Raw genomic sequence first — 18791 nt, forward strand, 5'->3', positions numbered from 1 at the left:
CGGGCAGGGCCAGCTCTGCCAGCCTCATGGTCACTTTGCTGAACAGCAGTCTTGTCCCATCTAGGGGAGAACAAGAGACCATCTCTGGAGGACCCCACCCCCACCCTGTCTGCGGATACGGACCCTCCGCTTGCTAAAGTTTCCGGGGGAAGTAGATATCTCAACAGCCTAGCCTTCTTTATCTAGAGTGGAGAAACAAGGTCCCAAACTAGTCATGCTGGGCTCTCCTCCCACCTCCCAAACTCCAGGAAACAGACCAGCAGTGGCACAGAGCCAAACACAGAGAGTTTATTGGCCACCTGCTGACCACCTCTCACTTTGAGGGAGTGACTTCCACAGGCTGACCCGTCACGCCCACCCCAGAGGGGCTTCTAGTCCTGGAGGCGTCCTGGCCCAGCCCCTGGGAGAAGGCACTGTAACAGGCGAGGAGGGGGCTGACGGAACCCCCCCCACCCCCACCCAGGGTAACAGCCTGGAGGAGTGGAGATGGTTGGCTGGAGTCCTGGCCCCAGTATTTCAGAGGGGGCTGGCTGGGGAAGCAGGGTGGCATCCTGCAGCTCCCTGGGCACCCCCCAGAATGGGGCTGCCCTTCGGGGGAGTTGAGGTGGGTGGGGGTGGGCTGGGGCAAGCGGGCCTCACTTCTCGAAGTGGTCCAGGGGGTAGTGCTCGCCGTAGGCCTGGAGGTGCCGGGCCAGGGACTCCTGCTGCTTGCGAAGCTGGGCCGGCATCTCCTGGTACACGTCAGAGAAGAGCAGGTTGGGGTTGGGCTTCGGCTTCCGCTCCGCCTGCTCAAAGGCCTCCATCACCTGTGGAGGGACGTGGGACAGTAGACAGGCAGCCGGCTCCCCACCCCCGACCTGTGGGACCCCATTGAGGGGTCAACCCCCCCGAGCTGCTGCCTTCCCATCTGGACGATAGTGCTAAGAACCAGCAGCCAGATCAACATCCCCCAACCCCGGCCTCCCCTCGCCGGCAAGACCAGGCGCTGCACGAAGTACAGGAATCGGTTCAGCCTCTTGGCACAAGCAGAACCAGGCAGTAGGCAGCTCAGAGGGGAGGGAACCGAGGCATGGAGAAGAGGGGGTACGCCACGACAATGTCCTCAGGGCCCGGGCCAGGGTCTGCCCTTACCACTGGGCACACAGCCCTGGCTCCAGACACCCAGGCCGAGGAGGGCGGCACTTGGACCCGAGTGGGACGCTCACAGTGCACATGGATTAAGTCACCTAATCTTAATCACCCTCTGACAGCGACACCCCAGTGTCGCTCTTCAGATAGGAGGCCGTGGAGGGCAGGCATCATACCAAGGACACAGCAGAAACGCATGTGCCCAGGCAGCCTGACGCCACAGGCCATGCTTAGAGACATCCCTGGAGCTGTCCCCAAGTCTCCCAGTTCAATGTCCCCCAAACCCAGCCTCTCCATCCCTCCAGAGTTCTTCACCCAGGCACCACCCCAGAACATCCCCCTGCCCCCCACACCGGGGCCTGGGTTCCAACAGAGGGGGGTCCCCACCTTCTTGCGGGACTGCTTTCTCCAGGCCTTCTCCTGCTCGTCGTCCCACCAGCCTCGGCCCTGCAGGTAGTGCCGCAGCCGGGAGATGGGGTGGTCCTGCTTGTCCCAGTAATTGACCTCGTCCACCGAGCGGTAGGCTGAGCTGTCGTCACTGGTGCTGTGGTGCCCGATCCTGCCAGCGGGAGGGAGCCCAGGGTCAGGTTGAAGCCCCCTGGTGTGGGTTCAGGAGGGAGGGGGGCGGGCTAGGGGAGAAGGGCCGGCACTGGAACAGAGGCAAGGACGGGGAGCCAGTGTGGGTGATGGGGTCATGCTCCGGGGACAGTGACCAGTGCAGGGCAGATGCTGTCAAGGCAGCGAGGAGGACAGGAGGCAGGCACCTGTAGGTCATGGCCTCAATGAGGAAGGGCTGGTTCTCAGCCACGGCCCGCCGCCGGGCCTCCTTGGTGGCGTTGTACACGGCAAACACATCGTTGCCGTCCACGCGGATGGACATGATGCCGTAGCCCGGGCCTCGAGCAGCTGTAGGGACAGAGGCAGGTCAGGCCCCAGGGCTCAGATGAACAGAGTGGGGAGGGGGGAGGAAGGAGAGGGGAGCAAGCAAAACAGCATCCCTGCGACCACCCCTGTGCCAGACTCCACAGGGAAAGGACTGGGCGGGGCGGGGTGGGGGGGGAGCATGAGAGCAGGTGAGGGCGCAGCTCACAGGCCCATACCGATGCCGTCCCCGCGGTACTGCTCAGAGGTGGGCGTGGAGATGGCATAGCCGTTGTTCCGGCAGAAGAAGATGACCGGGCACTCGAGGGTGGCGGCGAAGTTGAAGCCGGCGTGGGCATCCCCCTCGCTGGCCGCCCCCTCCCCGAAGTAACAGATGACCACTCTGTTGGCGTTGGCACGCTTGGCCGCATAGGCCGCCCCCACCGCTGCAGGGGGAGAGGGGGCTGAGCAGGGGCAGAGCCACAAACTCCCCCCACCAGGCTCTGGCCTCTCAGCCGATGGCCACCCTGTCCTTCCATTTGGGCGGCCTCCTCTCTGACTCCTAGATGTGCCATTACCCACACCACTGCCACCTTCAAAACACAGCTAGAATCTGACCCCTTCCCACCTGTTCAGGGCAGAATGCCCACCCAGTCACCTCCTGCAGCCTCCCAGCAGCCTCCTCACTGGCGCTCCCACCCCACCGCTGGCTCCCACCTGCTCCCCTGGGGCAGCCAGAGGTCAGTTAAAATGTGAACCAGGCTGACATTCCACCGCAGCGACTCTCGCCCTGCCCCCTGCAGCTCCCCTTCCACTCCAGGCAAAAGTCAAAGGCCCAGATTCCCCTGGATCTGCACCCTCCCCGCAGCTCCCCAGCCCCTCCAGACCTCTCTTACACCTGCCCCGCAAGCAAGCAGGCCGTCCAGCAGGCACTTGCCTCAAGATCCCACATGGCTCCCTTCCCCCTACCCCCACCGCAGTCTGTGCTGAAATGTCACCTCTGATGCAACCCAGGCCTTCCTCCCTCACACCTACTCCCTCTGGCTTTAGTTGTCCCTGCGGGACTCCTCACCTTCATGCTTACTGCTTGTCTCCTTTCCTCTACCCTGGTGTCAGCCCCAGCGGGACTGAGGTTTCTGTCTCTGGCTCACTGTGCCTAGAATGGTGCCCACGTAGCAGAGACTTCCTACGTGTGGCCGCTGGGCGGCTTAACAGTACTCGAATGGAAGGTAAGGGCCAGGGCCCAGCCTTACGGAAACCCTGCCCACCTGGAGGGAACGTGCCAGCTCCTCTCACAGAGCCACTCTGCCCACTTCCCACTCGCGCTCCTCACACGGAGCACCAGGAGCCAACACATCTGGACGGGTCTGCCAACCAGCCCACTGCTAAGCCCCACCGACACACCAACGCATGTATCTTGGCCACCTCGGAGCAGAGAGCCGCGGCCCAGCCTGGCCCTCGGCCAGACTGTAGGGTCCAGAGGGCAGGGAGCGAGGCTGGGTCCCACGGCCTCTGTGCTGTGTGGGTGCAGGCCTGGCCCCTGAGGGGTCTGCTTCTCAGCTGTCACCTTTGACAAAAGCAACTCGGACCACTCGAGGCACCATGGGCTTCCAGAGTAAGCTTCAGGAGAGTCAGGCTCGGAGGACTGAGGCAGAGCAGGGCTGGGGTCAAGAACCCAGCTCTGGCGCCACAGATCCACACTCGGAGTCCCTGCTCTTCTCGCTGCCTGCCAGACGATGCTTTGGCAGGAAGCTGGTGCCCACTCAGTCACACAGTGTTGTTTGTTGCTGAGCGGACAAACGGGACAGGCACACGTTTGGGGAATCAAGAGGGTGGTGGCCGTGCCAGCTCGAACCTGCCAAACCGGAGCCCTCCTCTGAAGACAACCAGATGAAGGGTATCTGGAAAGTCTGCAGCCCGGACCAGCGCTCCGACCCCAGCACCAACCGGAAGGCCGCACACAAGGGCTGCAGAAGGGCTGGGGCTCGCACAGGGGTCCGACGCTGGTCTGTGCGTACCAGGCCCGGGCCAAGTCCTCACCCTGCGGGATCTGCGTGGCCAGTGGAGAGGAGATGGTGACGAAGTGGCGCTCCTTGCAGCCATAGTGCACGGGCATCTGGCGCCCCTTGCCCAGGTCGCTCGCGTTGCCATAGCACTGGGCCATGAACAGCTCCAGGGGGTAGTCCCGGTACATTAGCACACCTGGCGAGGAGGAGGCCGTGTGAGCCTGCAGGCGGGGTGGGGGGCAGACCGGCCCTTCCTGCCCGGGCTCCTGCTCCCTATAAAGACAGTCAGGGAGGGGCGCCTGGGTGGCGCAGTCGGTTAAGCGTCCGACTTCAGCCAGGTCACGATCTCGCGGTCCGTGAGTTCGAGCCCCGCGTCAGGCTCTGGGCTGATGGCTCAGAGCCTGGAGCCAGTTTCCGATTCTGTGTCTCCCTCTCTCTCTGCCCCTCCCCCGTTCATGCTCTGTCTCTCTCTGTCCCAAAAATAAATAAACGTTGAAAAAAAAAATTAAAAAAAAAAAAAAGACAGTCAGGGAAATGGATTCAAGCAGGGGAGGCAGAGTTGAATGCTCATGGGGACCAGGCAGGTGAGCGGACAAAAAAGCACAGGCCCGTCCCAAAAGGGAGACCACTGTTCTGACCATCTGACTACTGCTCAGGGAAGCGAGATGGCCCAGTTCTTCAAAAGAAGGCAAAATCTGGCTTACTTTTTTTTTTTTTTTTTTAAGGAGAAACTACCTGATTTTTATGTTTCAACTAATAAAATTACTTGATAAATTGTCATACGAACCAAATAATACTATTTGTCACACTAGGTCACAACTTCTGAACTAAAGAGCCAATACTCAAACATGTTTATGGCTGTAAAATCCTTTCTTCCAACAAAACCTCACCACCAAACGGAACTGCTCTGGGTGAAGGGGGCCTTGACTGCTAACTCAGAGGACAGGAGCGGGTGGAGATGGCCCTGGGATGAGCAACGACCCACTCTGGCGCCTGAAAAGGGGAATGATTGTCACACCCACACCTGAGGGGCAGCCCTGGGGATCAAGGACCTCCCTGGAAGCACCCAGAACCTGAGCATTACAGAGTAGAGGTGGCACATGCATTTCCGAATCTTTTTCTTTACTGCAGAACCCTTTCTTCGTCTGACAACTTACTGGGGATCACATACCACGGGAGTCACATTTTGTGCAGCGTTAAGCACCCCTTCCCCAAATAACCGCCACGTGAATATAATATTTGGTGCCAAGTGCCTTTATTCGGAGCACTTTTCAGACATTAACTTGATCGATCCTCACGACAACCCTCCGAGGGAAGTGGGATTATTCTCCCCATTTACAGATGAGGACACTGAGGTAGGCAGAGCTCCCATAACCGGCGGGCTGGAGCGCTAGTATGGCACATGGCTCACACTTCAGCACGGAGCCTGGGGAAGGGCGCCGGGGGGCTTGTCTGTTTATCTGCTAACGGGGAGCCACCGTCGAGACACGGTGACTGTGGCCCGGACAACCAGCTCTGCAAGTACGCCCCCCAAAATGAGAGTTGGGGTGAGGGTATTTGGGAAGACTTCAGCCTTCACCTTTCACGTAACTGGATGTGGGATTCTGTCACACAACACAAATTCACACCCAGTGTGGCCACGCTGTACCTAAAACAGATCAAAGAGGAGGCGCTCCGCTGAAGCAGAAAAAGGGGGCTGTGTGTGGCGGGGGGCTTCCCCACAGCGTGGTCCAGGGTCCACAGTCCACCCCGGGAGCACCCGCGGTCTGGGGCAGGAGCCGGCGGGAAGTGCAAATCCAGATTCCTGGGCCCAGGTGGTTCTGCACCAGGAAACCCCAGGTCCAGTGGCAGTTACTGCGCTAGACGGACACGTGCCGCCTCTAAGATCCTTTTTATGAGCCCCGTGCCACGGTCCGCACACCACACGCACCCTTGGTTTATACCAGACAGCCCTGCGTGGGCAGCACCACGGCGGGCAGCGCCGGGGCGGAGGAGCGAGGGCTGACTCCGGGAGACCCCTGCTCCCCTCCTCAGGAGGCGTGTGGCCTGGGCACGGGGACTCAGCCTCTTCGGCTTCCTACGCCCTGGCACAGACAGGAAACACGGCTGCCGGGGGACTCCTTCCTGCAGTGGGGTCGGGGCAGGTGAAATGAGGTCGAGCCTCCACTGCTTCCCACACGTGGAACAGCACCTTGGCCTTTAAGACCCCAGTGAGTGTCAGCTATTGTTGTGAGCATCCTCAGACTGAGAGAGGCGGGACCGGGTGCAGGTCTGTGTGGCTCCCTCCCCACTGAGCACGCACCCCCTGCCGCTGTCCAGGCTGTCCAGGCGGGACCTTCCTCAGGGGCCTCACCCCGTGAGGGTGCTTCACAACCTCATCTCTCGGCTCCTTCCGTCCTGTCACTCACTCGCTCAGAAGTGAGCGAGAAGTGAGTGAGAAGCTCCTGGCTGGCACTTCCAGGCCCTCCCATCTGCTCTGCTCCCTGAAGGACACAGAGCCTGGAGAGGCCAAGAGAGTCCCGTGCTGTGGACAGGGGTCCCTGTGCATGTCCACCTGTAGCCAGGCCGCCCTCACTGCACACTGCTTGTATCCCTCAGGGCAGGGGTGGCAGTACCGTCATTAACTCCGCGTTGGAGACCAGAAAATGGAGGCTCCCAGAAGAGAAGCAACTTGCCCCAAATCTGCTAGCTGGTAACCAGCAGAGCACGGAGCGGTCGGGAGCACGGGCTCTTCACTACAACACTGCCTGGACTCCAGACAGCCCCACAAACTCCTGCCCCTGGCTTGGCTCATTCCTGCTCAAAAAGCTCTTCCTCCAGCTCCTTAGACCTCCCTGGCATCACGCTGCTCCTGGAAGAGCACACAGGGTAGCTAACGTGGGCCTCGCCTTCCCACCGGGAGGGACTGGGCCTGACTCGCCTCCATGGGGACCACAGACCCAGGGCCCCAGCATCTGCTCCGCAGGGCAGCCATACCTGCCTCCCGGTACTGGCCAAACACCAGGTCCGTGCTGTCCAGCGCTGCCGCACTCCCCACATGTGTCCCCTCCTCGCCATAGTTGGTCATGTAGAAGGAGATCCGGCCCTGGGGGTGCAGGAGGGCCCGGAGGCCCGGGCTCAGTTATGCTGGGCAATGACAGGGAACCATCCAGATAACTGACCAACTTCTGGAGACTTCATTAATCACCTCACACTTCCTGGGCCAGGACAGGTCGGAGTTCCTGTCTTCCTGGAGGGACTGCCAGACTGCTTGAAGCCAGAGCAACAGGGCCATGCGATAGGAGGCCAAGCCGGTTGTCTGGCTCACCACAGAGGGGCCTCAGGGTCAAATGCCTGAGCCGAGCAAAGGTGAGGTTTCCAGGCAGAGGGAACAGTAAAGGCCACGAGGCCAGAATGGCTGGGGCAGAAAGTGGGAGGGGTGGGGACAGACCAACAGGGAGAGGCAGTGCCCAGGACCATAGTGAATGATCCGCATCCTGGACTTTACCCTGAGAACTGTACCCACGGTTCTTCTCAAGGGAGCAACATTTTAGAAAGGTCTCTCTGGCTGCCATGTGGAAAACGGGTGGTGGAGACAGGACGGAGTGCAGCCAGCCAGGCCAGAGGGGGCGGTGGCCCGGGAGGGGCAGGGGGCAGGCAGAGGAGCTGCTGGGCGAGCCTTAAGAAGCAGAGTCAGAGTGCCAGGGAGCGACAGACCCTACAGGCTGGCCACACCGATGCCCTGGCCGGCTCCTTTCTCCTGGGCCCCCCAACCCTAGAGCCTGGAAAAGCCAGGTTCCCAATCTCCCCTACAGAGGTGACCACGGGACACAGATCTAGCCAGAGACTTAAGGAGAAGTCTGCTTTTGCGTTCTCGACAAAAGGGCCCACGGGAGCTAGAGCCAGGCCTTCTTCCCGCCCTGCACACGGCCATGAGGCCAGACCTGTGGCAGCCGTCTTGCGAAAATGAGGCAATAAGTGCGGAATGAAAGCCAACTCGCCCACGATGGGGGAGCAGAAAGGTAGGAAGTCTGGCTTCCTGACACGGTGCTGAGCAGCAGAATGGATTTCTAGGGTAAATGAGACAGGAGAAAGTGATGGCGGGGTGGAGAGAAAGGAGCAGGGATGAGATGCAGGTCTCTGGTTTGGGCAAATGGTGGGTGGCGGCAACCTCCACTGAGAAATGGCCTGAGGGAGGAAGATGCCGAGGTCATGTCTGGACAGGCTGAATTTGGTGTGGGACATCCCAGGCAAGAAGCCAAGTAGATCTGGGGCTACGAGGTAGAGTCTGGCTGGCGATCTGGGGCACCCCTGGCACACAGACAGAACTGAGCTCCCCAGGACCACGTGTAAAGTGAAAGCGCTCACGCCGGGACGCGAGGGACGGCCACCGCCCAGTCCTCATGCGTTCTGCAGGCCTGGCTTCCTGTCATGGCGGGAGAATAGATGAATAGTGCTAGTGCTTTCTTCTAAGTGGGGAGCCAATTAAAAGTTAATGGGCCTCCCAGAGCCAAGTGGGCAGATGCTGGGTGCTGAAGGCCTGGGAGGGCTGTCAAGGGTGGTGTGGGGAGGAGCCTGCGCACCCTCCCATCCAGGAAAACAGGGCCTGGCGAGTGGCAGAGGTCGCTGGTTGCCTACCCAGTATCCTATCCCTCTTCCTGTTTGTTAACAGAGATCTCATTCCACAGGCAGCAACCGCCCAGATGAAGAGACCACAGTGCGGCCTCCTTGCAGCTGAGAGCAACCTATGCAGTGTCAGATGCTACTGGGTGGGGCTGCCTGCAAAGTTCTAGAAAGGTGGGTATGGGAAGACAGCTGAGATACGCCACGTCTGACCTGTCACTTTCCTTCCACTTCCTGCCTAGAACGAGGTGGGATGGAGGGAGCTCCAGTGGCTACTTGGATCCTGAAGGGCCCTAGAAGCCAAAGCTGGGTATCCAGTGACATCATGGTGCCACCAGACCAGCCCCAGACCACCTGTTTTTAGACTTCTTTTATGCAAGATGGAAAACCTAGCAATCTGTTTAAACTACTGCATTTGTTTTTGTTGGGACTGGGGTGGGAGGGGCCTGGGGAGGTCTGGTACTTACAGCTCAACGGGAAACCTAGCTAGCACAAGCTGAGCCTTGACGGGTGAGTTGATCTTACTGAGGCCTTCTCTGTGGCAGTCAACGGCCAAGGGGCTTTATGCGCTGGGCCTCACAGAAGTGAGGATTGATAGCCCCAACCTCGCCATCCCCCCTTTTTAATATACTGAAGAAACTAAGGCAAAGACAAGAAAAATCTCCTGCCCAAAGTCACACCTCTGATTGGACCCACATCCACTGGATTCCAAAGCTCCGTTTATGTAGCCCACACAGGCATGAAGGGACCCAGGCACGTTGAGGCAGGGGAGGGATGGCCTGGCCCGGCGGTAAGGCTGTGGAGAGGGGAGCAGAGAGGGAGCGAGGCCACAGTGGAACAGGAAGGGCCAGACCTGACCCTGTGGGCTGGGGGAGCCCAGGGAAGTTTCTGGGCAGGTTTCAGGGCAAAGGTACTTACTACTCTGCCTTGGAGAACCCATACCCAGTGCCCTGTGAGTGGGAGAGTGGGAGAGTCTGCTCGGTCCTGTCCTACAGAACAGTGGGCCTTATGCTTTAGTCCACAGGGGGATGGCCTGGGGGCTTAACATAAATGCAGGCTCTCAAGCCCATCTACCCCTGACCCAGCACAAAGGCCCACCACCCACCATTCTTCTCCCCCTTTCCAACAGGAACCCCAGAGCCCTGGGAAGGACGGATTTCACTGCTCTCTTCACTTGGTTCCTGGGGATGAGAGCATGGTCCTCCTGGCTGGGGACTGGTCGAAGGCAGGGTCTGTGACCAAAGCCCGGACAGTGAGCATTGGCCCTGGACTTTTGCTGGAACATTAGGGAGCAGACACTCTCTTTCCACTGCTCAGCAGAGAGGATAATCATTGTGAGGCTGACAGGGTTATGATAAACAGGGTTATGATATACGATAAAGCTAATATTTACTGAGTGCTGGCTGAACGTCAGTTTCACTCTTTTTAAGGCCATCACATGTGCCACTGTCAATCCTTAAGCCAATGGCATGAAGTAAGTACAGACGAGAAAACTGAAGACCTGACAGATTAAGCAACTTTCCCAGGGCCGCAGAGCCACAGAGTGACAGATGAAGACGTTGGTTGCACAGTCCTGCTCCAGAGCCCACCCCCTGATCCCTTCTCTGCCACTTCTCCTCAAGCCTAAACCTTCAGAAACGACTGCTGCCTAATAATGAAGGAAGCCAGGGTGAAAGAGAGTAGAAAAGACACTGGGAGAAAAGAAATGGGTCTGAGAACATCGAGGCCCCTGGATCCAGCTGTGCCTGAAACCAGACCTTCTGAACTTGGAAATTATTTGAGTCAATAAATTGCCTCTTTGTTAACACTGCTTTGATTGGGTCTCTGCCCACTGACACAAACACTGCTGAGGCTCACGGCATATCTGACACAGGCAAACCAGGAAGCACAGAGGGTCACCCTGTTTTTCAGGGCTGTGAGCTCCCAAGGGGAAGGCCCATCAGGTACTCTCTGCCTGTACTCTCTTGGCACAGCCAGGCCACCAGCCAGGTGCACAGGAGATATTTTTAGTGATCTGGCCCATCCTTCTGCCCGTGGGCAGTACCCTTCCCACACTCTCCCTCCAGAACACCAAGAGAGAACTCCAACAACTTTAAGGACTCCAAGACAAAGGATCTCCATTCTACCCTCTCCTCCTTGGGAGTTATCTTCTGGCCCGAACACAGGCAGGGCGACCTCAGGTAATTCCAAGCCTCCCTCCCCAGCCTGTCTCCACGCACCTGCCGCTGGGACTCGTAGAGGATGCGGTCCATGGTGTTGAGCAGAGTCATGCTCTTGTAGAACTTGAGCACCGTCTCCTGGGGCAGCTGCAGGTGGAGGCACAGACAGATGTAGGCCAGGTGGGACCAGAGAGGAGATGGACAAGGGGCCTGGGTGTGGGAGGCACAGGGTGGGAAGGAGGGGGCCTCTCACGTGGGGATCCTCGCTGGGGTTGATGATCTGGCCCTGCCGGTCCATGACGCGATAGACGGGGATCCCAGAGATGACATTGGGCTGGATGAATTCTAGCTTGTCTACAAACTCCGCCGAGGCCCCGGGGAACTGGGGCTTGTCATCCAGGGATGGAAAGTGCTGCTGCTCCTGCCTCTGGGGGTGCTGGGGAGAGAGGAGGGTGAGGGTGAGGGTGAGGGTGAGGGTGGGGAGACCCATGTCAGGAGCAGCAGAAGTTCCCCTGGCTCAACCTCATAGAGGCAGGCAGTATGGGCAGGCCCCAGAGGACCCTGGGGCCTGATGCACAGGGTACAGATCCCAGCTCTGCCACTTTCTCGATGTATGACCTTGGGCAAGTTACTAGAACTTCTTTATGTCTCAGTTCCTCATCTGTAAAACTGGGGCGAAAATAACATCTAACCCACAGGGTAGTTGTAAACACTAAATGCCCCAATAAAGTAGCAGGCAGATCAAGAACTAGCAGCTGTTACATCAGAGGCCCAGACGCTTCACCCTGGCATTCAAGGCCTCCCCAGTCTGGCCAGATATACCCTCTCTCAATCTCCCACCGCCATCGCAGGCATCACAGGCACACCCTCCCCCAGCACCCTTGAATCAGCCAGACAGGCTCTTCGCTGACCCTGTACAAGCAGGCAGCCACCCAGAATTGAGTAAGTCTGTGAGCTCTGAAGTGTCAGCCTGCCTGGGTTCAAACCCTTTGCTGGGTGACCACAGGAAAGCGACTTCCCTTTTGCACCTCTCTCCCTTCCCATCTGTAAAAGGGAGGCGACCTCACAGACATGTCGTGAGGCTCAGGTGAGATCATGCACATGAAACAGTACTTGCATACTTGTAAGTCGTACAGCAAACACTCAGACAAGTACGGATTATCACTTCGACCACCACATGACTACACTTGGCTCTTTACTAGAATGTCTCCCCACCCCCGCCGCCCGCCAACTTCCATGCTTCAGTGGCCTCTCCATTCCAGTCCTAACCCCCACCCTCCAGGCCCAGACCGACTCATTCAACAAATATTTGAGCACCTGCTTTGTTCCAAGCCCTGTGCTAGGTTTGGGGGACCTTAGAGAAGTCAGACATCTGTCACTGCTGCCCAGCAGGGAAGACAGCTGCTGAACAAGTACAGCTGAGGCTGAGTCGTATTTGCCCAGGAGAAGCCTTGAGTGTGGCAGAATGGAAAGGAGCCAGGCTTCTCTGAGGAAGCAGCATGAAAGCAGGAGAGCTGGAGGACAGCTAGGAGTCAGGGCAAGAGCACCAGAGGCCGGGGGCACAGAACACGCAAAAGGCAGGACGTGAGGGATGGCCTGTCACTTGCGTGTCGCTTGCGGAACCTAGAAGGAGTTCAGAGTGGCTGGTGGGGGGTGTACCACCTCCTCAGCGGGCTGGGAAAGCCCTGGAAAAGGCCATGAGAAGCCTCAGGCACTGCAGGGTGACAGCCCACCCCACTTCTCAGCTCTGGAGCTGGGCAGCCGTGAACTGGTCTCTCGTCTTGGTGCTGCTCCCCTTTATCAAGCACCTGCGGGCTGCCAGCTGAGCTCTGTGCCCACAATCTCAATGAGCCCTCAGCGCATGTCTGAGGCAGAGACTCTCTGCCGTGGCCCTTGAGGACTGAGGAAGCGGAGATACTGAAGGAGGTAAAATCACCTGCACCAGAGCTAAAAGTGGGTAAGTCAAGACCGGGCTTCCATCCCAGGCGGGGCAGGCATTCAGACCCCCAAGCCACACTCCTAACCCAACAGCCACAGCTGACCCGGTTTCCACCATCTACAGCTCACTTCCCGTGACCGCTAGCGATTGTGGCTTCACCTCCAAGAGGAGCCAGACAAGAATGACCCAGTTTGCCATGCGCTGGATCTCACACGTGTGCACCCAAGTGTGTCCCCCACTCCTCCTCCTCTAATTGCGGAGAAGCATCCAAGGATCCAGCGGGGGAGCGTGAGCACCAGTGCATTTATCTGCATTTATGGTTGTGAGGAAATAGAGGAAATTACACTCTCAACGGCAGGGCAGGTCCAGGCCTGCCAACAGCATGGCAGACTTCCCCTCTGCTCGCAGGGGAAGCAGCTGAGCGCTTGCAGCCCGGGCTGAGCACCCACGGCCGGACCTCTCCATCCACCCAGAGGATCAACTGTCTGCCTCCCACACAAATCACAAACTCCCGGAGGGCGGGGAGCGTGTCTGGGTTGGTTTACACAGCAGGCACTCAACAGGCCATTATTGAAGGGACAGATGAATGAGCGGTTAAGTTCACGGGCTTTGGAGGCTGACCGACCTGGGTGCCGGTATCTTAGCTTGCCCAGTGGCTCTACGCAAAACACACTGTCCCTGCGAGGTTCCTCATCTGTAAGAAGGCTGCATGGGGCTGTTGTGAAAAGTTCCTGAGATGAGACACACAAAGGGCTCAGCACAGGCCTGGGACACATTATGAGCTTGGTAGAAAGGGAAAAAACCCAAATCTGACAGGTAGGAAACGGGGAACACAAAGTGGCCGGCACTTTGGGAAGAGCTGGAGCGAAGGATGGGCAGCACCGCGAACAGGACCATAGCAGCAGACAGACCACGGAAGAGCAGGGCTTTCGGTGAGGGGCCCACAGGGGGCAGAGGACAGGGTTACAGGCTGAGAACAGACTGGGCTGTTAGGACAGGACTCTGCCTGCCTCCAGAGGCTGGAGAGCCGCCATCAGGGCACCCCGGCGCACCCCCGCTCTGGACTGGGGCCTTGCGGGCTTGGGGGAGGGGGACCTTCCTTCCTGGGCCCAAGAAGATGCTGGAGTACCTACCCCAGGGTTACCGAGCTGACTGGGTGAGAGGCCAGCCACAAGGAAATGCAATCCATGGGAGGGGTGGTAAAACGCCAGAGGAAGGATGTGACTCCACCTACTTTTTCCTCAGATTTTGGCGGGGGCCAGTAACTGACAATGGCAGAGGCTACCAAACCTTGCTGCCACATCCCCTCCCACCACACTGGAAACAGGCCAGCTCTGGGTGGTCCGGTCTGCCCTGCAGGTACTGGGGTGCCCCCATGGAGCCACTCCCTCTGGCACCAAGGCTAAGGTTAAGACTCCCAGCGGAGTAGTCTGCTGCCTCCTGGCTGTGTACCTAAAGCTCCCTGAGCCTGTTTCCTCTTCCATCCTTGGGATGAGTTACTATCTCAAGGATCACCAGGAGGATTAAACGAGTCAATGTGTGCGGAGTGTTCAGCCCAGTGCCCGGCACATAACGAACACTCAGCAATTACGAGCAGCTAACAAGCATATCTGATGATCGCTATTGTCCAGCAGGTAGCTACCAAATAGTCCACGCGGGGCCCTGTACAGGCTGGAGATGAGAGAGTGAGATGGGTGACAACACTGAACACACAGGTGACAACTGGGGCAGGACAGACTGGTGGTCAGCCACACGGCAGGGTAGCATGAGGGCCTCTCTCCCTTTCCGGCGGCGTCACCTTGGCTCCCTGAACCTGCGTCCCCTTGTGGAAATGACAAGAATTACTACCACAGGTCTGGGGTGACGTGGGTACAGAGCACCCGCTATGGCTCTAGGGGGGAACTTTTGCTACCAGCATCAGAGGGCACATGAGGAAAAGCTTTCTGGAGAAGGGGAGTCACGCCAACCTGCTGGACCAGCAGGGGTGAGCCAGGCAGAGGCTAGGGGGAGGAAGGCGTCAGTCCCCGGGAACTACCAAGGCTGAGGCAAGAGGGGAGAGCCTGGCAGTGTGGGACCCTGGGGACCAGTAAGGCTGCAGCACGTTAATAACAGTAACTCGTTAGTAACAACAGCTAAGTCGGGGCCACGCAAAACACTTCCTGGTGCCTATATGCTCTCCGCACCACCCGGTGAGGCAGGCGCTATTGTCTCACCTCAGTACAACAGGGGTGGCCCTGAGGCTCAGGGGGGTTCAGTGACTCGTCTAAGGGCAGGGAGATCGTGAGGGGTGATGTCAGCATGCGAAGCCAGCCAGCCTGACTACAGCTGCCTGAGGAGGCTGGAGAGAAAGGTGGGGTCCAGCCGTGGAAGGTTTTGTGGATGGTGCCGGTTAACCGCGTCCTCTGTATCGAGGGTAGCCAGGGCCCCCCCAAACCCAGGGGCTTTAGCAGCACTGTGCCCCCCGAGGCACTGCAAGTGGAAGGCCCTGAGGGAGGCCATCCTTTCCTGACCATACCAGATTTACTGTCCCTGGAGAAAAATTACAGCCCCCATTTCCTGAGACCTTACTGAGTGCTTGGGAAATGTGGCCACTGCTTCCTAGGAGCCACTTCCTTTCACCTTCCCATCTCTCTGAGGGAAGTGCTGCCGCTGCCCCATTTTACAGATGGACACTGGTGTTGGGGCCAGGAAAGCTTCTCCGAGGAAGTGGCCTGTCAGCCGACATCGAAGGACCATCGTCCTACAAAGGCCTTCAGGTGGAAGGAGCTCATCCACAGGAGGGAAAAAGGGCCAGTGGGGCTGAGGCACAGGGAGGGAAGGGCACGGGGGGCTGAGGCTGGCGCCTCCACACCAGCATCTCACCAGACCCAAGGGCCCCAGGCAGAAGCTGGGGACACGTGCCAAGACCAGATGGAGCAGGATACTGCAAGACTTAAACCGAAGCCCAATCGCTTCTCCTGGCAGCCTGGTACTGTGAGGAGAAACGGGGCTTTAGAGTCCTGAACTCCAAGTTCAGACCTCACCCCGTGAGCCTCAGTTTCCCCACTCAAGTCAGGAGAAAACTACTAATACCTTGGCATGTGACTGTATTACGTATAATAACGGTGTGAGTTTGGTAGTGTAAACCAGGAAGGGCTTCCTGATGTGAAAAAAGAATCCGGGGCGGGGGGGGGGGGGGGAGCTCAAGACACCAGCCAAGGAGGAGATGGACCCGTACGGTTAGAAGACCAGTAATGACCATCTCCATTCATGCCTCAACACACACTGGGCACCGCCACTTGGGAGATATTGCACAGGGCACTAGAGCACTGGAGTCCCCAACAGGCTGCCCCCGGACAGCGGGGTCAGAGAAACAACATCCCTGACAATTCACACAGACTGAGCTCGAGGTGCCCCCTGACTTCCAAGAGTAGAGACTCCAGTCACCCCACCCCACTTGCTACGCTCAGAGAAGTGAAATGACTTGGACAGGGTCCCACTTGCTTCTTGGGGTGGTGGCTGAGAAACCAACTCAGGACTCCCTGACAATTAAGTTGCCTCTCTCCTCTTTCCCCTGAGCACGAAAACACCGGCTATCAACTGCAGGGGGAAGGGAGGGAGAATCAGGCAGACACCTCCCGAGCAACGGGGCGTTCAGTCAAGAACATGGTGAAAGGAGAGGCAAGAAGGCAGAGATGGAAGTCAGGTAGCCCCAGCCTGCCCCACGACCCATCCATCCACTACAACACAGCCTTTCAACCTTCCCCCAAACCACTATCCCTGGGATCTGCCTTGATCCGCAAAGACGGCACCGCCCAAGATGGCAGCCACCAGCCACGTGTGGCTATTGAGACTGATGAAAATTAAATGAAAACTTCAGTTCCTGAGCCATACTAACCACATTCTGAGTGCTCAGTAGCCATGTGTAGCCAGCAGCTACTGTACTGGACAGCACAGATCTAGAACTCGGTCATCATCGCAAAATGTTCTAGCAGACAGCTCCGGGTCTACAATTTTCCTTAACTAAATGCTCCTACTCCTTCCCTCCACTCAAAAAAGGCTCCTTTTTATTCTTAGGAAGAAAAAAAAAAGCAAGTGGGAGAAATAAAAGTGGGGGAGAACAAACAGGAACTCTAAAAGCGTCCGACTCTTGGTTTCCGCTCAGGTCACGATATCACGGTTTATGGGTTCGAGCCCCGCATCAGGCTCCACACTGACGGTATGGGAGCCTGTCTGGGGTTCTCTCTCTCCTTCTCTGCCCCTCCCCTGCTCCCACTCTCTCTCTCAAAATGAAAATAAACTTAAAAAAAAAAAGTAGGTACTCTGAAAGAGCTGCTCCAAAAAAATCCCCCATCCTATTATACTCCCACAAAATAAAGAAGGGGAGTCAAGAGAGAAAGGTAGCAGGGAGACTGAACCTGGAAGGAAGATTTAATCAGCCATAAATGACCTTTCCCTACTTTCTGCCCCAGTCCTCCCCACTGCCAGCCAATGGACTATTTGGACTGAGATCAGCCCTGCAGATCTGATTGCACAGGAAAAAAAAAAAAAAAAGCCACAAAGAATAGCCCAAAGGCAGGAGGCTGCCCCACCCCCAGCCTGTTCCAGCAGCCCTTTCAGAATTACCTGCTTCAAGACACTCCATTTCCAGTCTCTGTCCCCTCCCCTCACCCCTGGCCCATCCTCTTCACCCTCCTCCTACCTGAAGGGTCTTCCCACAGATTTTATCTTCCTTTCCTAAAGGATTAGGGATCAGGGGGTCAGACCCAACCCCACAAGATCTTGATAGATTTCCCTCCAAGGGCCCTCACCAACCCAGGTCCTGCCAAGGTCACCTTTCTTCTCCTGGTCGCCAAGGTCAGTTTCTGTCCCTTCCCTCCACCCTCACTTTCCACAGTGACCAACACTGCTATTGCCCTTATCAAATACCAGGTCCAGGTCTTAGCACTTGACACATTTGATTTTTACTACAACCCTATGAGGTGGTCACTGTTCGCATTTTAGAAAGGGGGAAATGCACCCCCTTGGAGAGATCCAGAGGAGCAGTCCTTTGCCCAAGACCACACAGCTGGAAAGCTGTGACTAGGAATATGAACTCACTTTCTGAAACATTACTCTATCTGTGAAATTTTAGTTCATGGCTCTTCCGCAGCCCAATGCCTCTCTCCCTCTAAACGGGCTTTCCAGCTAGATCTCTGCTGTGTGAACTTACTGTCAGCAGCATCAACCCAAAGGGATTCTAACCCTTTTGAAAAGAATTGAGGCATTTCTCAACAGCGACTCAGTTGGGCAAGGGGGTGTCCTGTCTGGACCTCTCTCCTTCCTCTTCTCCCTTAGTTAATCCGGCAAAATTTTATTGATCGCCTGGTCTCCTGTGTTGAGTGACAAAAACGGACAAGGTTCCTGTTCTGGCATTAGATCAAGGACACAGGATCAAAAGACTTTGTTACGCAATTCATTCTAAAATCAGAACAGTAGTAAAGGAACAGGGAAATGAAGAGTACTATAAAAGCCCGCGCTGGGGGACCTGATCTCTTTCCTCCTTTTGGAAGGGGGAGGGGGGATCCTTACCGAGAAGAAAGTGTCTTCCTCGGGCAGTTTCACTCTCTAATGCCTGCGAAGAAACGTCTCGCCTTCCTCCCGTGCCCCTCCAAGCGGCCTCCGGTGGGGATGGGTGGCAACTAATGAGGAACCCACTCCCTCTCTCCAAGTTGTCTCCCTTCCTCGGGGCCCACAATGGAGCTGCCTCGCCTTTCCTCTCCTGAGGAAGTTGTTCCTGAGTGTCCTCTCCGAGTAGTTCCAGACCTTTTCCATTCTGTGACAGCCCTTCCTTCGCTCCCTGCACAGAACTGACACCCTAAAATCGGCGTTGACATCCCTACTCTCACTTGGGGAAAGCTCCCAGTGCCCCGGGAACTCACATATCTAGCCAGCCCCCGAGCACCAAGCCGCCGCAGGAGCAGGACGCCAGCCTGGCCCAAGCCTCGACCTGAGCCCCGGAGCTTCGCCGCAGCAGCCGCCACCGCCATCTTCGCTAACAACTCCTCAGTGATCCGCCCCCCTCCCCTCCTAGACTGAGGCTGCCCCTTTATGAACCTGATTCAAATGTTAGCCCCA

General features: G+C 57.5%; 1 protein-coding gene and 1 long non-coding RNA gene across 2 annotated transcripts; one reads left to right on the forward strand and one right to left on the reverse strand.

The window, feature by feature from the left end:
* Positions 1-263: 263 nt before the first annotated feature.
* On the reverse strand, positions 264-18736 carry BCKDHA (branched chain keto acid dehydrogenase E1 subunit alpha). Its single transcript, XM_043598825.1, has 9 exons — positions 18596-18736; positions 11010-11192; positions 10817-10903; positions 6972-7080; positions 4030-4191; positions 2229-2435; positions 1893-2034; positions 1516-1687; positions 264-806 (listed from the first exon to the last, which is right to left on the reverse strand). The coding sequence occupies exons 1-9, from the start codon at positions 18701-18703 to the stop codon at positions 636-638; spliced, it is 1341 nt and encodes a 446-aa protein (XP_043454760.1). The 5' UTR covers positions 18704-18736; the 3' UTR covers positions 264-635.
* On the forward strand, positions 7884-10274 carry LOC122494004. The gene is made up of 3 exons (XR_006300084.1): positions 7884-7996; positions 8663-8771; positions 10028-10274. It is a non-coding gene; the product is annotated as an uncharacterized LOC122494004 (long non-coding RNA).
* Positions 18737-18791: the final 55 nt, after the last annotated feature.

Source organism: Prionailurus bengalensis, chromosome E2 (assembly GCF_016509475.1).
Source record: "Prionailurus bengalensis isolate Pbe53 chromosome E2, Fcat_Pben_1.1_paternal_pri, whole genome shotgun sequence".
NCBI lineage: Eukaryota > Metazoa > Chordata > Mammalia > Carnivora > Felidae > Prionailurus > Prionailurus bengalensis.